Raw genomic sequence first — 19,058 nt, 5'->3', positions numbered from 1 at the left:
AAGACAATAGGCTTTTAACCCACATTGCTAAGTTGTTCGAATCTCCCCTCACTTCAAGGTTATAAAAGAAAGCAGTTGCGTTGGGATTGATACCATGAAATATGTTATTTTCTCAAATCCTAAAAGTTGCTTAATGTGACTGGATATATCCTAAGGACAATATCCCTTAAGGAAAGTAGTGAGGTTGGACGCAAACCCAGTATCTCACCCTTGTATACACAGAATCGAAGTTGAATGTAGCACATTGGGAAATATCCGTACATTGGAACTCAAACAGCTGGTAGCTGGAACAGACGTTTGAGTGGCAGACCAGAATAATAGTGACACCCAGATCGCAAGCAGGAAGACGAACAAGTCGGCAGACAAGATAGACAGTTCCAGCCCAAGAGTGTAGAGGTAATTTCTTGCGTTAAGTGTATTTTGCATCAGTATGGGTTCAATCACAATCCTGGGATAGGCACTGGAGTAGACATGGGATGTTGGGAGCAGCAGGTCGGCCCTAGGCATGAAGAACACAGCAGATGCCGCATGAAGTTTGTAGACCCATCAACCAGAGAGCAGCAACATGGCATTGTAGCAGACATGCTCACCATTCCGCAAGCAACATTCATCCAGTATATGCGTGCCCGCAGTGAGTTCTGAAGATTTCGTGAGTATAGTTGCAGCCGGGCCGAGCAGACTACAGGTGGCGAACAGCATAGAAGAATAGGTGTCTGGATGTGGACGTTGGGCAAAAACTCACAGTACAGTCGGACCTCCACAGTGGCTTTATGTTATTCTTTATATGAATTTGGAGTTCTGTAAATGGTGCCTTGTCTAACAGATCTGGGTTTACTGTTACAGTGTTACTGTTATAAATTGATATAACAAACTGATGTTCTCTTGCCTCTAATATTGTATGTTCTTGAAGTCACCATTTCATTATTAATCTAGCTATTCTATGACTTTCATGCTGATATTCAGTAAAGTGATGTACAGTAGTACCCTTGCTTAAGATCTGTGATTGCATATCAACTGTTTGACAAAATTCCACTAGTACAAGTTTAAATTATCGGATCAAACCAAGCAGGGATTCTTACAGCATCCCATCATTCCAGCCCCATATATACCTCATAGGTTATTTCCTTATGCAACTGTTAGGGTAACAACATCTTGTGAATATGACACAAGTGAAGTTTTTTAACTTGTTGTATTATGAAGAATTCGGAGCTATATCCTGATAACTTTGTGTTACTTATTGTCAATATTATTTACTGGTCAATATTGTAACCTAGTGTAAATATTGGACATTAATATTTTAATCTCATCTTTATCTATTTTACGAATGCTTCGTTATAGAGACATCTGTTTTGTAATTCTTTAAATAACTGTTTGATCATTTCATAATTCATTCAGTTATTTTACCAAAACATGGTATCAGAGCTTAGGCAAAGGGAAAAAAATATCTATCATTCTAATTCTTTTTTAGTGAGTTTTTCAAATCAATTTTTTGAGGGCATCCTGATTGCAGAGGTTTTGTATTTGCAAGGGACATTTCTTTCTACAGACTTTTGTGGTCCTCACACCCAACCTGTTTGGAATGCTGTTCTCTCACACAGGCTCATTTTTCTTGTTTACAACAGCCATGTTTCTCTGGCTCTGACTGGACTCCCACAACTGTTCATGCGTCATATTTGAGAATGTTGGCTTGATTTTTGAGTTTGTTCCTCCTTATTTGGAAATAAACAAGCTCAAAACTCCAGTTTCTGAGCTATGCACATGACCAAATATCTGATCAATTCTTCATTCGTGACCCTTTCTGGGTTGTTTTTTATGCAAAAGCCGGCTTGTTTTCTAAACTTTTTGGCTCTCACAACCATACCAGTGGTTGTTTTTGTTGCAGACAGGATTCCTTTCGAGTTTTTTGTGGCCGTCCATTCACGTATTTTTCCTTTTTTAACATGATTTTCTGTGTTTTTTTTTAGAATCATGGCCCGTATTCACTGTATTTTTCCAAGGATTGAGGAACTGTTCTTTGTGCATCTAGGGTTTGTGACAGATTTCGGTGATTTTCCCTGCCCTTATTTTGTGTTTTTCAAACTTCTGCATCGACCTAGAGTTCTGGTTTACACCCAACTAAGGTTTCTGAAAAATCATCAGATTTTCACCCAACTAATTTTTTGAAAAACCCTCACAGATATTTTGGTTGGAATAAATTTTAACCTACAAATTATTTGTGGGCTTTTTACAAAAAATTCTGGTCTTCATCAGAACATTCTAGGTTTGTGAAAAGTCTATACATTGGGATTTGTAACAGCTGTACTTCATACTTTTTGAAGTCTACCTGTATCCTATGAGCACTTCATCAAGATGTTAAACATTACTGCATGTTGACTTAATGTTTCTAGACTTGTGCAACGAACTTCTGCAACAGGACCATTAGAAACAGCAATTTGGTAGCAGTGCCACCTCATCCTGCTCAAAACAAGACTTCGTAGCCAAATCTTTTCACAAGGATGAAAGCATATCTCGATCAGCTCATCAGAAAGGCTCCAGATAGCCTCAGGATAGCTCAAAGAAGAAGAAAGTTCAGTGTAACTACTGCCACAAATTAAGTGACTTGATAAAGGGTTGTCAGAATCAGATTGCTTCCAAACTCCGAAAGCAGCAAGGGTCTCAGCCTAAGGCCAATGTCACAGAGCATTCAAAGCAGAAATAATCTGCATTTCATGCTTTCGTGGTGAGACACGCTGCAGATCACAAAAACTCAGTGCTTCTCGACACTTCAGTCATCGTCATCATAGGTTCTCAAACTTCTTGTTTTCCATTGATCCCATCATTCTTGGAGAAGAATATACTGTTGTCAACAAGGGCAACATACAGATACAGTCTCATGGAGGAATCTAATTTTTCTCGATGTAAACTGCATCCATGGTATGAAACTAAATCTTCTCTCAGTGAGCCAGATTACGCTGCAGCCTCTTCAGCTTGATGTGGTAATCTATTCGCATAATTGTTTGATTGTACTTGTCAAGAGTTTAGTCACCTTTGTACTTTAATTTATACACCCCTTTGTAGCTAATGGGCTTATTCCCAAAAGGTAGATCATTTAGAACCCAAGTTCTAGGGCTAATACTTGATTGTTGATTGTGGACAAGTACAATGCTCATCTCGTTGCTAGGGATTATTAGTCCTAAGTTACCAGATTCTCTCCTGGACCTAGGAATTCCTGGTTCAATTCTCTCAAAAGTCTGGTCTTGAACAAAATTTAGAAAGATCTTTACTGTGGTTAAATCTAGATCCAAAGCCTACTTTCTTGGCTTAATCCACTCTGATCCAAAGCTGCTGTCTTTGAACCATCGAGTATGACAATTAATGTGTGAAGCTTACAATATGGCACAATCCAACATTGGCCTTAACAGGCCTATAGCATTACTTTTTGTGGTTCTAATTTGCAACAGTAGAATGATGATGATTTGCTTGATGATTTTTGATAATATATGATCAACATAGCAAAAAAACCACCATATCAATGTTTCAGTTCGAAAACAATATTGTCACCATTAATAATCAGCCATCACGCTTTAAAACTAGCACAGTGGTGTATTTGCTGCTACATATATATATATATATATATATATATATTCTTCTACAGGTGAACCCAAAACGAATCCCAACCCAAAAAATTGAATGAATTTTGAACCCAAACCTCGAACCCGAATACAAACCAGCAACTTAGGTTATTACAAAAAGAAGGGATTGACTATGAGGGGACTTTTGTTCCGACAGCCAATATGAGTAACCATATGATTCGGCCTTGCCTTAGCAACTGAATTTGGATGGAAAGTCCATCAAATGGATGTTATGACTGCCCTCATCAAGAATGAATTGCAGGAAGAAGTCTACATGATGCAACCTCCACAGATTAAGGCTGCCGAAATAGAACATCAGGTGTGCAGACTAGTGAAAGCACTCCATGGCCTCGAACAAACTCCTTGGGCTTGATACATCAAAGTTCACAAATATATTACAGATAATGGCTTTTAGGAAGTCCATCTAATTCAATATGTATGTCAATAGCGGTGGTAGTGATATGCTTCTTCTTCTTGTCAATGTTGATGACCTTATTATCATTGGCAGTTCAGCACTTATGATCGATTAGTTCAGCACTTTTGATTGATTAGATCAAACAGAGTTTGTGTCAATCATTTGACATGGCAAACTTAGGACTTCTACAATATTATTTAGGTATTGAAATTTGGCACACCGAAGGGAGTCTGTTTGACAAGTTTTGGATGTAAGACTGCAACCCTGCATCCACACATCTAGAGAACGAGCTGAAGCTAACAACCAAATCAGAGTCACCTGGGGTTCATGAATCGGCATTCAACCACTTGTTGGACCGTCTCATTTACCTTATTGCTATTAGGATTGATCTCAAGTTTGCAATGAGCTGCATTTCACACTTCATGGCAATCCTCAAGGCAGATCATTAGGTAAAGGGCACTTCTGATTTTGATCTCTTGTCCAGCTGAAGTCACGATCGAAGACTAATTGGTTTTTGAGACTCAAATTGGGCAGGTCAGATTGATGATAGAAAATCAACATCTGAGTATGTTTTCAGTCTGGGATTTAGTGCAAATCACATAGACTAGCAAGAAGCAGCCTGCAATGGTTCTTTCCTTGACATAAGTATCAAAGAACAGTTAAGGCCGCTTGTTAGGGAATTTGGACAAGAAAATGCTTGAAGCAAACTCCTGAAGCAATTGCTACTCCCCTCAACTAATTCTGTTTTCAGTGTGTTTTTCCGCAATTCCGCATTCAAAATGAATTATTCTTTACAGAACAGAAGTCAAAGATGTGCACATGACTACATGATAAAGGCCAAAGGTCAAAAAGATAATCTGAGGATAAGACCATTTTTCAATACTGAAATAGTGAAGAGTGCACAGAGCTGCAAACATCAACAAGTTCACAAGGGAAGAAAAGGCTAGAAGGAAAGGGTTCGACAACAAAAGCAACCAAAGAACAAGCACTCGCGACAGTACATGCCAAAACTGATAAACTTGTGCCCAGAGAATCTAAGCCTTTCCAAATTCAGTTTCCAGCTCAAATGAAAACAACGATTCTGAAAATGGCCCAACAACAAATATTAAATCCAAAGACACGACTTCATTAGGACCCAATCCCCAGCTTCAAATGTTCGCTCAATCCGATTTTGACCAGCATAAATCTTTTGTTGGTTTTGTGCATGATGGAGATTATCTGAGTGCCCTCATAATGTCCATATTTTGCTCTACAAAATCCTTAGTTCTGGGTACCCTGCTTTCAGGGAGGATCAAGCTTCCAAAAAAAGTGGCTTCGTAGTTGTATAATGCCTTGAATGGACTCATTCCAATAAATAAATGATGTGTGGTATTGTAACAGTATTCACCAAGGTGTAGTCACTTTACCCATACATTTTCCTGCCCTGTTACATAATTCCTTAAATATCTCTCAATCCATTTATTGACAATTACAGTTTGGTTGTTGGTTTGAAGATGATAACTTGTACTGGGTGTTTATTCGGTGCCTGCCAACCGAAAGAGTTCTTGCCAAACAATGCTCAAAAATCTGCTATCTCTGACACTGACAATGTAGTCTGGTAATCCAAGTGTCTTAAATACTTTTTTGACGAAAACTTCTGCAACTTGAGGTGCTTTATATTAAGTAGAGATGGTCATGAAGTGTGCATGTTTGGTCAATCAATCCACTACCACGTATATACAGTCTTTCCCTTGTACTTTGGGAAGGCCCACCATAAAATCCATGGAGATACTTTACCATTTTTTATCAGGAATCGGTAGGGGTTGAAGCAAACCTGCTAGATGTAATTGTTCTTCTTTATTTCTTTGGCATGTCATATAATCTGGAATGTGCTTGATTATGTCCTTTTTGAGTCCTTCCCAGGATTAATTTTCCCTTGTTTGTATGTTTTGTAATACCCTTGATGTCCTGATAGGGGGCTGTCATGGAATTCTTTAATAATTGATACTTTCATTTTCGAACGTGGAGTATGATACATTTGATTCTTATATAAGATGATTTCCTCCACTACTTTATAGTCTTTGGATTGTATATTTCCTTCCATGATATCTGTTGCAAGAGAATCTTTAGCATATTCTGCGATGATGGAGTGTTTCCAATCTGCTGTGATGTCAATTATGGTGTACGAGTGGGGTCCTTTGGATAATGCATCAGCCACAGTATTATTTTTGCCCTTGACATATTCTATGTCAAAATTGTAAGCTTATAACTTGCTTACCCATTTCTGTTGGCCGTCATTAAGATCTTTTTGGCTTTAAGAACTGTAGACTGTTGTGATCTGTTTTAACCAAAAACAATACATGGAACAAGTATTGTTTAAAATTTGCCAATGCATGCATGATTGCCAACATCTCTTTGTCATAGATTGAATAAGATCTTCGGTGGGATGGAGTTTCTTGCTTTAAAACGCAATTGGGTGTTTATTTTGCATGAGAAATAAACCGCTGCCTTCTTGTGATGCATCGCACTATAGTTCAAAGATAAAAGAAAAATCAGGAATGGCTAGTATGGGGCATGAACTCGTGATCTTTATGAGGTCTTCAAAAGCTTGCTGAGCTTGTTCATTCCAACCAAAAACTCCCTTCTTGGTCAAATCTGCAAGGGGTGCTGCTAATTTTGAGAATCCTTTCACAAACCTCAAGTAATAGCTGCAAGGCCCCATGAAGCCTCTTAGTTGGGTCAATGTTTTAGGTTTGGACCATTCCTTAAAAGCCTTGATCTTTTCCTCATCAACACTTACTCCTTGCTCGCTGATTTTGTGGCCTAAGTAAAGGATTTACTTCAACCCAAATTCAAATTTTGAAGCTTTTGCATACAATGACTCTTGCTCGAGAATTTCCAATACCTCATCAATGTGCTTAAGGTGTTCGTCCCACATTCAATTGTATATGAGGATATCATCAAAAAATATTAATAAATACTTTCTTGAGTTGTTTCCTAAAAGCATGATTCATGCAGGATTCAAATGTAACAGGGGCATTAGTTAACTCAAAAGGTAAGACCAAAAATTCTGAGTGTCCATAGTGGCATCTAAATGACGTCTTTGGAATGTCCTATCTCAATATTATTTGGCATATCCATACATTAGGTCAATTTTTTAGAAGTATTTAGCTCCATGGAGTTTGTCAATAAGTTCATCAACCCTAGGGACAGGGTATCGATTTTTTATTGTTTTCTTATTCAAACCTCTATAAGCAATGCACATTCTCATTGTTTTGTCCTCCATTTTGACTAGTACAACTAATGATGCAAACGGGCTAGCTAGGTTGGATGTGACCCATCTCCAATAATTCATTTACAGTTTTTTTGTTTCTTCTTTAAATTTGTGTGGATGTCGAAAGGGGTTGGTGATTATTGGTTGTCCTCCTTTCTCTAAATCTATGATGTGCTGAAATCCTCATTTGGGAATTAGTCTTGGAGAGATATAATCAAAAACCTTTTTATGCTTCCTGGATCTATATCGATGTGAATTGATTTCCCTTGAGAGGTGGATTTGTCAAGGATCATGTATGGTGTTGCTCAACCCCCTTGATCTTTTCTAATAATTTTGTCCATCTTACAAGACACTACCTTCGGAGACCCATTGGGTAGTCCTTTAGATGTTACTTCCTTCCCTTTATGTTGGAAATGCATAGACTCTTGCTCGAGAATTTCCAATGCCTCGTCAATGTGCTTAAGGTGTCCCTCCCACATCTACTATGTATGAGGATATCATCAAAAAGTATTAATATAACTTTTTGAGTTGCTTCTTATACGTATAATTCATGCAGGACTAAAATGTAAAAGGGGCATTGGTTAACCCAAAAGGTAAGACCAAAAATTCAAAGTGTCCATAATGGTATCTAAATGTTGTCTTTGGAATGTCGTCACTCATCCTTATTTGGTGATATCCAAAACATTAAGTCAATTTTTGAGAGATATTTAGCACCATGGAGTTTGTCAATAAGTTCATCCACCCTAGGGATAGGGTGTCAATTTTTTATTGTCTTCTTATTCAAAGCTCTATAATCAATGCACATTCTCATTGTTTTGTCCTTCTTTTTACTAGTACAACTAATGATGCTAACAGGCTAGAGCTGGTTTGGATGTAACCTATCTCCAATAATTCATTTATAGTTTTTTCTATTTCTTCTTAAAATAATTGTGGATGTCAATTGGGGTGGTGATTACTAGTTGTGCTCCTTTCTCTAATTCTATGATGTGCTCAAATCCTCGTTTGGGAGGTAGTCTTGGAGGGAATAATCAAAAACCTTTTTATGCTTCCTTAGGATTGCTTCTATATCAAAGTGCATTGATTTCCCTTGAGAGATGGACTTGTCAAGGATCACAAATTGTGTTACGAGTCCCCTTGATCTTTTCTAATAATGTTTTCCCTATTCTTACAAGGAACTACCTTCAAAGACCCATTGGGTAGTCCTTTTAATGTTCTTTTCTTCCCTTTATGTTGGAAATGCATAGTTAGGTTGGTTAGATCAAATAAAAAGCATCCCAATGAGTATATCCAAGCGGTACCCAATATTATGTCAGAATCCAATGGTACCACATAAAAGTTTGCTTTAATAGGATGTGTTCCAATTAGTATTGATACTTGTAGAACCTTCCTTGTGCATTTAACTAGGGTTCTTGTTGCTATTGCTGCTGAAAATCTTTTGAACTCTTTAGTATCTAATTTCCTTTTTGCCAAGGATTCACTTATACAGTTATGAGAGGCCCCACTGTCTACCAAGGTGATAATTTTTTGTCCTTTATGGGTATCCTTTATAATAAACTTGAAGGTGTTTGGCCTTCCGAGAAGTGATCGTGGCTATGGTTACTTGTTCTTTGTCATCATCATCCTCATACTTAGCTTTCTTTTGGGTTTTTCCTCATTCTCATCATTGGAAGATTCTTCAATTTTGTGGACTTGGATTTTACATTTGCTGCTAAGCTCCCATCTATCCTTGCATCTACGACATGGGTTGCACCCTTTCTTATGGCATTGGTGACCCCTCTCCCATGGCTCTCGACATTTAAAACGTAAGTTTTTCTTCTTTAATTCATCCATGACAGAATTGCCTTCTTGGGGATGGTCTCTCTTTTGGAAAGATTTAGCATGATCGTTTGAACTTTTGTTGTTTGAGCCTGCTTTTTCGACATCCAGGGTTGTTTCTATTGCATCATCAAAGATAGTTGGCTGGAAGGTGGACACTAATCCTTTAATTGAATCTTTTAACCCTTCTAAGAATAAGTATCTTAGTTTTTCCTCATCTACCCCATTGATTCCCATAGATATTCTTTGAAATCTTTGAGTGTATTCGTCTACTGATCCTGTTTGTCTTTGTTGAGTTACCTCTCTAAAATAACTTTGGGGATGTTTACCATCAAACTGGTAGGAGTTAATATATTTGTATCCTTGGGTACAAACACTATGGTGCTACCAATCATGAGCAACATCTTCAAAGTGTAGAATGGCAAAATGGACTGCATCCTTTTCTGTCATGGGTTAAGATTTGAGAATTTGTTTAATTTCTGCAACCATCCATGCGTTGTGATCTTGCCAAAACCGTCAAAGTTTGGAATAGTGTCTTGGCTTGCTTTGTGTTTCAAGTTTTTATTAGGTTGTCCTTTTTCTCTTCTAGGAGCTTCTAATCTTTTTGCTTCAAAATAAGCTATAAAAGATATACTCCTAATTTCAAGATTTAATTTTGAGTAAGGCTAGCTCCTCTATGATGCTAGGAAGGCAATTTGTTTCTTCCTCTATTATATTGTTTTGAAAAGGTAGAAAAGAGGGCTTCTTAATTTGGGGGGTATTTGTTCAGCTGTTATTTTCTGCATGATTCGTGCTAGTGTCCTTCCCACCAGAATTTCTGTCGCTTATTTAATTATTAACATGTTTCAATTCTCTCGTGAATTCTATGGCCATTTCATTTTAATCTGTTAATGTTCTCGATGTCATTTCCATGAATGCTCTTAGTTCATTGTTTACAGGTTCACTCATTGTATTGTTTGATGTTTGTTTCTTTTTCCTCTATCTAAGGCCCTTTGCGTCATTTGGCTTTCTTGCATTAACAAGATGGCACGATGAAAGCTCTCATACCAACTGTAATGTCCCCAAGTAAGTTTAACTAACCATACATAAATGAAGCTATGTTCTACTGTATTTGAAAGAGCTTACTTCAAACCATAAAGATAGCAATTATAAGTGAGTTAGAAATTTAACTATATGTGAGTTAAGAAAGCATGCTCTTCTGTTTATTATACTAGTTTAGGAGGACGGGGAGATGCAATGGGTTGCTTGGACACCAAACTCAACAGCTTTCCTCAAGGTTTTATAGATCCAAGCCCTTGAGCCTTTCCTGGACGTGTCCTCAAGGCACTCGGGGACACTGATCTTGTCCTATCTGGAAAATGACCTGTTGGCTGGATTTACAGACCTCTCCCTTATTGCATTTCTGCTCATTTTTCCTTAGCTTAGAATTGATAACCAGTTTGAGCATAGGAGTTAATTAAGGATAATATTCAGATTTGTATGTTACTATGATAGTTAAAGTGGTATTACTGATCATAACAGTCACTGGTTGTGCAGAGCTCTGTCTGGGCAATGCTGTTTGTGTATAGGTTCCAATTGTAGAATATAAATCAGACTAAATTTTCTTTCTTATCTAAATAATATTTCTTAGGATGCAGTATCACTGTTAGATCCCTGTCGTATTGCTAACCACGGCTCTGTAATGCATCGCTGTATTTTTTGCTTTCCTTATGCTGTTTTATGCAGATGATAATATAATTCCTTTTTTTGTTCTTTTTGTTGTGTATCATCCTGTTCCCCTCTTCCCTATCTTATATCGAATGTCCTATTCAACAGACGTGATCAGGGGAGTCGCATCATTTAGGAATCAGACTGTCCACTAGTCTTTTGTGGAGCATGATAATTAATTTGCCACCAGTGATTATTGGCTCCCTTGCTACATTGGAAGTTAGGAGCTTTGTCAACATTCCCCAGCGGAAGATAATGGACACGGTGATGTGTTTAATAAGATATTTCATACTATAATTATTTTATTAATAATGATTTGTTTACCATAAAAGTTTTCTGGATTCAATTGTGCTTGTGTTTTTAGCATCAAAGTTTCAGATCACACTCCGTGATCCATCATCAGGATGAAAGTGAGCAAGAGATGTAAAACAGATGATCCATCAAGTTTTCTGCCACATCTCTTGTTTACTTTTATCCTGATGATGGATCACGAAGTGTGATCCGAAATGTTGATTCTAAAAACACGCACACAATCGAATCCAGGAAACTTTTATGGTAATTATAATGGATTGTGGAAATCTGATATCTCTGAATGGTTTGATTGTTCAACTATTAAATATGCATATTTATTATTTAATTAAATACCAGTGATATTTATTTATCGGTATTTATTTGTTTATTTATGAAATACTGAAATTGATTAATTTATTTGTTTATCAAATAATATAATTCATTTATTTATTAAATTATTTATTCATTTATCCATCAAAATAATAATAAAAACCTTATCACGAGCAGGGGATGTCCCATAGAACTTTAAAAATGCAGCCTTGAGAGACATATGGATGATCAAACAATTGAAAATGTTACGCTGCGTAGGGACGCATGTATTCATATACATGTGCACAAATATTTAGATTTTGAGCAGAAATAGAAAGTAACAATTACAAGTTGTTCCTAGGTTATGTACTAGCCTGGTCGCAGCACACCTTTGACTAGACTTCTATTGGCTTTTTGATTTTCTAAATTTTATTTAATCCCCTCAATTACAAGGTTATAGTTACCAAAACCTAATTGGGTTCATAATTAGTGAACAGACAAATCATTTCATGTGCTTCTATGATTGATGATGATAGGAAGAGAGCTGCACAGATACAGTGGAAGCAAGACTTTTTCACTTATATAAGCCATTTAAAAACTCAAACAAAGTCCAAACTATTCGGATAAGTTTGATCAGAAAGGTGGTTCTTTATACTATATTGACAACTTGTACTTCCAAAAGAGATCACAGTTGAAGAACCAGCTGTTATCTGGGATACATACATCATCAATTGTTGGGCACTTCAACTCCCCCAAAACTTATTGCGGATCTACAAATGATTTTTTTTTGGGGTGAATGGTTACGCTGCAATGTAAAAACTAAAAACATGTTACAATAAGGTGTTCGGTGCACTAGGGAAACAAATGTGCCAAAGTCTAGGCCCAGAAACTGTTATTAATCTAAACTCAAGCAAGTGCCCAACACTATAAGTTAAGGAGATTAATCATGCAGGAATTCACTTTGACGGAAATTTTATCCTACCTTCTCAAATAAATGAGCCCTGAAGCTCTCCATAACATCAATATCACAAAGAAGTGTTGGCAACAGCAATAGCAATGTCCATCAGTGGTGCAGTAATGGTACACTCTTAGCCCCTCACAAAATCTGTATCACTTTGATAAATTTGGTAGACAAGGTAGATCTTAATTAAGCCAGGATTCTATGATGAAAAAATGAGTCTGTAGTCCTCTTGGCTGACACAAAATTATTGTAGCCATAGCAATGGGATAACCTGCTACTGGATAACAAATGAGATCAAGTAAAGGGTGCAAGTCTGGAAAAGATTTTAGCAGAAAAACGACCCATAAGGCCCAGTAGCTTGGCTAAAGAGATTAAATTCAATTACGGTCGACCAGTGAATCCCATAGGGCATGTTTCAGGCAGCTGTTTTAGTTTGTAAAATTGCAAATAAGAAATCGCCTAAAGAGGTCTGAGTCTCAAGGTCTGCACACCAAATGGATAAACATTGGATACAAATCTTTGACTGCACTCCATTTGAGTTGAACTTCTTTGCTGAAAAAACATAATTAATTCCATGTATGCGATAAAATCCTCATATAGCCTATTTCAAGCAGCACTTCTACTCAAATAAGCATTTTTGACAATGGACAAAAATGTGCAGGAAATGACAATCACATCTAAAAGAAAGCTCTTGATCCAGTGCTTGGATTCATAATTTGCAAAAACGACACCAAATTGAACAATAAATAGAAATGAAAAACTAGCAATTGTTGATTTCATTCGGGAGACAGGATGGAATTCAATCATTCACGAGAGTAATTTTACACATAAGTGAGATAGATTGCTCAAAGCAAAATTCATTTGTTTTCAGAGGAATATACCCTAAGATATCTAAAACGTTAAAAGAAGAATTTACTTGCTTCACTTTTCTAGCTTTCTTAGCTATCAAAAGAAACTCCTTTTTCATCTTTAATGCTGAAGTTTTCTCTGCAAAAAGATAGAGAAAAACAAAAGTAACTGTTATTTACCTGTTTCGCAAGCACCTGCGAGCTCTCCGCCACCTGCTTCGCCAAATGCTCCATCTGCGAGATCATTCCCCCATAAAGTTCTTCAACCTCGGCGACTACATGCATTGTGTCCGATCTCACCAATTTCCCAAGCCGATCGACCGAATACCCTGCAGAATACATATCCAACGGCCGTTGCCCCCTCTCGCCTTTCTGCCTATGCCCGTCTTCTCTATTATCATATCCATGGCCATCGTCCTCCTGTAGGGGCTGAAAACCACTAGACAACAAAGGAAACGCCGAAGCAGGCGCAAATGCACTATAAACACTACGAAATCCGGGACCTATGTTAACAATATCCAAACTCTTCGCCTCAAAAACACCCGTTTCACCTTTACAAAAATACTGAAACCCTCTGTACTCGTGCGTATGAATGGAATGTTGGGCAAACGACTCAGAAAAAATCAAAAACACGCATGGGGAAGAAGCGGGTATTCCACAATTTTTACTTACAACCTCCTCCTTAACGACTTTATTTTTAACAACCACGCCCTTTTCACGCCTAGGGCTGCCCTTGCTGGCCTGCGAACTGCTGCTGGACTCGGTCGAATACGGCAGCCCTAAACCACTCTTCGAAACCCTAGGTGAGTAGCCCCCTTCCATGACCCTGACACCGCTTCCTTCACTGTCCGAACCCACAGACAAGCAGTTTTGAGCAGCAACGGGAGCATTGCTAGCACTTTTCCTGAGCCAAGATGTGACCGCGGATTCGCGCATGGAGGGCCTGAGAGGCGTATTTCTGCGGGCAACAAACCAACCAATGAGGGGATCGTGATTGTTTTTGGGACCAATTTGTTGACCGCTGAGTTTAGCGAGTTTGGCATGGTCGATTCGACCAATGGAATCGTAGAATGAATGGAGAAATCCGGAGGTTGTGCAGGCGGTAATGGTGGCCACCAGGTCCTGCCGGAGAGCGGATTCATCGTCGTCGTCTGCCAAATTTGGGGAGGAGACAGAGCGGAGATGGCCGAAGAGGAGGCCGTCGAAGTCTGCGTTTGATGTGGTGAAACGTTGCATTATCGTTGCCAGTGTTGGCCCTGGAATTAAGATTTTCTCCACTGGAGGATCTGCCATTGAAACGTTCCCCTCACAGAATCTTACGGATTCGTATGTGCAACTGGAAATTGTGTTGTTTTAAAAACAGAAAAAAATTGTACATTCAGCGATTTCTCTGCAACCACGTGTTTTGCTTTTTGAGATTAATATGACAAACCCTGCCTCTTGTTTTCTAAGATTATTACTATGATTCATAATTTAATTATTGTTCTGCAATTTCATATCATAGTGATGAAAAAAGATTTACCACATTTAAAGAGTTATTTATCTTTATGGGGTTGTATAGAAAAAGCAAGTTGTTAGTGGTACAATTAAAATACATCATATTGTATCATATTGTTACATGTGTGAGAGGGTTTGGATCTTGGTTATAAGTACTATAAACGAAAAGTCTCACCATTTCACCACCTACTAGCAAAGAAGTTTAACTTAAATTAAGTGCAATCAAAGATTTGTATCCAATGTTTATCCATTTCGTGTGAAGAACTTGAGACTCAGACCTCTTTAGGCAATTTCTTGTTAAGTAACTTTTTAAGTATAGATTCATTTTTTCATAACAAATTAGAATATAGGCGAAGAGACAAAGCATAGCAATTGCAAATTCAACAACCTTTTCTAGCACCCTCTCTACTTGTGCCTAAATGACAGCGTAGAATAGGGCATGCAATCTATTTGATCAATAATGTCCTCAAGAATGAACAATATTATGGGTGTCATGATTTCAAAATTAAGGGGAAATTGTAATACTTGTATGAAGGGGTAGCATGATGTTAGGAATTGAGGACATTGTTGACACTTGGATGAGTTTCAAAGATGTTATATTTGTTAAGAAGTAAAGTCCACACACAACTGAGAGAAGGGGGTGAATCAATTGTGAACAATTATACTTAAATCCAAACTTATAAATCGTAATTCCAACAATTAAAATAATGACGCACAACAAGAGAAATCATACACCATAACACAAAGATTTGTTGACTAGGGAAACCCTTGATTAGAGGGAAAACCCCAGTGGGGATGACACCCACAAGATAGTGTAATAATATATATGTTCCTTGTGAAAGGATGTGACCCTGTTAGGAGCCAATTATAGTGTGTTCAGTACAACAATCCTTGTTAGGATACCTTGAACCCTTGTTAGAAGTTTCTAACTAGGTTAAAGGTTAATAAAGAAACAAGTAGGCTTACAGCCTAAGTGCTCCAACAACTATGAAGATCAAAATTTAGGATAACATATCCAAATCAAATGAATTGAATAATATGCAAGTTACTTGCCAAAATAGTTCCTTTGAAGCCCAACACCATCAAACAAATCAATTGCTACTATCTTTGATCATCTATCCTTCAAACTCGCGTCAATTGACAATATACATTACATGCATGATGATTTACATCCAATAAAAACAACTTTCATGTATACCATATACAATTAACTAATTAGGTCGGTATGTTAAAGCTTCTTCAATGTACATTTAATTGCATGGACCACACCAAGGCATACAGGTCTTCATGGGCATCTTTACAATGATTACATTGAGGTTCCCACACATTATAATACAATTATTACATTTTACAATGATATTCAACACATTTCCTCAACTCAGTTGGTTGTCAATAAAACATATTGCATGTTTCACAACAGTGACCATTCTATAATTATCTCTAAACCTTGTTATCACAAACATAGGTGCACAAACAAAACTTATACCATGAACTAAGCTTGTTGATGTTAATTCCACCTTGTTGATAAGATATATTAAATAAGCCACTAGTTGTCTATGACATGATTTCCTGCACACGAGTATACTACTAGTATTTACCAAATGAAGTGTAACTTATATAGAACTCAATATAAAACTAAGCAAACATAGATATGATATTTATACTCATCCTTCTTTGTAAATCTAAGCTCATGTAGCTCATCATGTTATAAGCCAACTTTGTTGTCCCAATAATCACCCTATAATATACAAAAAAAAAATGTCATGATCACATAAACATATGTTGTCACTAATGACAAACATGTCATCAATACAATACATAAACAATGCATTCAAGCGCCAACCAAACCTCTATTTCTAACAATCTCCCCCTTTTGCATTAATAGCGACATATGATTAAAAAAACATCAATCCAGACATAATCTTTTGAATATCCTCAACAAATACAACTGTTACAATTTTTTGAATATCCTCAACATATATAGCCTTTACAATAATCTCCCCATATACATTCATTGAGTTTCTCCTTTTGATAGCTCTTTTGGTATTTTCATTTTATTTCTCGCCCTTTGAAATCAATGACAAAGGTGCCAATATGCCAAATATATACTATCAATTTGAAATACTTCCCCTTTGATGAACATTTTCATCAAACTAACTTCATTGGATAAAGCCAATCTACAACCAAGAATGTGTCAAGTGCCAACAAACATTGTTAAGCCAAAAAAAAATCACAAGACCTCAATGAGTAGCTATGCTCACTATGATCACTCCCCTTAAGGAGCAAGACCAAGCATCATGCCCAGATGAATGAATAATGCTTTAGTTATATTGGACTAATGCAATGCTACATCAATTACTTTGCACTAGGTGGGGACATTGCCCAAGCATACCTCGGAGAAAACCAAAGGTCTCCTTAGCTAAGGCTTTAGTGAATGTATCTGTTATTTGTTCTTTCATGCTCATGTATTCCAATCTAATTTCCTTCATTGCAACCTTCTCTCTCAAAAAATGAAATTGAATTATAATGTGTTTAGCCTTTGAATGTAAAATAGGACTCTTGGACATACTAATTGTACTTGTACTATCACAATGTATAATAATAGATTCAGAAAAAAGTAATGCCAATATCCTTCAACATTTGGTTCATCCATATTATGTGATTACAATTGTTAGTTGTTGGAACGTATTTTTCATCTATTGTGGACTAAGAAATACAATCTTTTGTCTTACTTAACCAAGATATTAACCTTCCTCCAAGAAAGAATGTTCCTCCACTTGTGCTCTTTCTGTCATCATTTCCTGCTCAATCAACATCAATATATGCATACAATGTGAAATCATCAGATATGTCATACCATAAGGTGAAATTCATAGTTCCTTGTATAAATATCTAAAAATTATCTTACCACTACAAGGTGTATCTCTCTAGAATCTAATTGGAATCTTGCTATAATTCCAACTACATTAAAGCAATATTTGGTCTTGTATGAGTCAAATATTGTAATCCACCAATCATTGATATGTACCTTGTTTTCATAGCACTAGGTAAATCATCTTTGTTTGACATTCTGCATCTAGTTACAATAGGTGTTTTAATAGTTTTGCAACTTTACATACCAAATCTCACCAATAACTCTTTAAGATGCTTAGTCTGAGATATAAAACTATCATCTTTAGTTTTTATTTGCAATCCTAGAAAGTATTTCACCTTCCTAATTATGAACATCTTAAATTCATCTTTCATCTCAACAAAAAACTTTTTACTTGCCTCATCATTACCACCAAAAATGATATCATCAACAAATACTTCAATGATTAACAAGCCATCAGAATTAGCTCTCAAATAAATGTTACTAGCTTCAATACCTTTCTTAAATACTAAACTCAATAAATATTTATCCAATCTAGCATACCACGCTCTAGGTACTTGCTTCAATCCATGCAATGTCTTCTTTAACTTGCATACTATGTATTTTCTTCAATAAATGGAAATCCATTAGGTTGTTGAATGTAGACCTCTTCCTCGAGTTTTTCATTCAATAAATTTGACTTCACATCCATCCAATACACTTTGAATTTTTGTTAGATGCATAAACCCAAAAAATTCTAACAACCTCAAGTTTTACTACATGGGCAAAATTTTATTTGAAATCTATACCTTCTTGTTGTGAATAACCTTTACATACCAACCTTGATTTATTCCTTACAACTTCACCTTGCTCATTCATTTTGCTCAAGAAACCCCATTTTATACCAATAACATTCTTATCCTTAGGTCTAGGGACCAATTCCCATGCATTATTATTTTCTATACTCTCAAGCTCTTCTTTCATTGTATTAATCCAAAATTCATCCTTATATGCTTCATCAATAGTCTTAGATTCAATCTGTGAAATCAGACAATTATTTTCTCTTACCTTTCCTCTTATCTTTCACTCTTCTAGTAGCATTACCAATTATTTTATTATCAGGATGGTTTCTTGCAACATATTTAGGTATTCTTTGTTCTTCTCTAGGTTCTTCAATCTATACCTATATTCCACCATACATTTCAATGAAGTTTTCTTGCTTTGTATTCTAATTCATCATTGGTCTTTGACTTGTACTAACCTTATTTGAATCATTGTTAGAGTCATATTCAAATGTTCTTTCGTGTATCTAAAATATTTCATCAATCCTGACATTTGCACTCTCAAAATTCTTCTTTAGTCTTTCATTGTAACATCTATATGCCTCACTCTTAGCAGAATAACCAAGAAGTGTGCCTTCATCACTTCTAGGATCAAATTTCCCTATATCATCTTCTCTTTTTGTATAAAATTTTCTTCCAAAAATTATGGAGTATTTAA

The 19,058-nt window shown here is 36.6% G+C and overlaps 1 protein-coding gene across 1 annotated transcript in view; it reads right to left on the bottom strand.

Annotated features, from left to right (window-relative positions):
- LOC149549215 (BRISC complex subunit Abro1-like protein) overlaps nt 1–14,538 on the bottom strand; it is a 43,787-nt gene extending 29,249 nt beyond the window's left edge. The window contains exon 1 of the mRNA XM_089792634.1: nt 13,391–14,538. Coding sequence (XP_089648760.1) covers nt 13,391–14,503 — 1,113 coding nt within the window. The 5' untranslated portion in view covers nt 14,504–14,538. The remainder of the gene's footprint in view (nt 1–13,390) is intronic.
- Nucleotides 14,539–19,058: the final 4,520 nt, after the last annotated feature.

Source organism: Cupressus sempervirens, chromosome 7, assembly GCF_028749045.1.
Source record: "Cupressus sempervirens isolate cs-2001-9-10 chromosome 7, ASM2874904v1, whole genome shotgun sequence".
Classification (NCBI taxonomy): domain Eukaryota; kingdom Viridiplantae; phylum Streptophyta; class Pinopsida; order Cupressales; family Cupressaceae; genus Cupressus; species Cupressus sempervirens.
The sequence above is the reverse complement of the archived record's forward strand: the minus strand, read 5'-3'. Positions and strand labels throughout refer to the sequence as shown.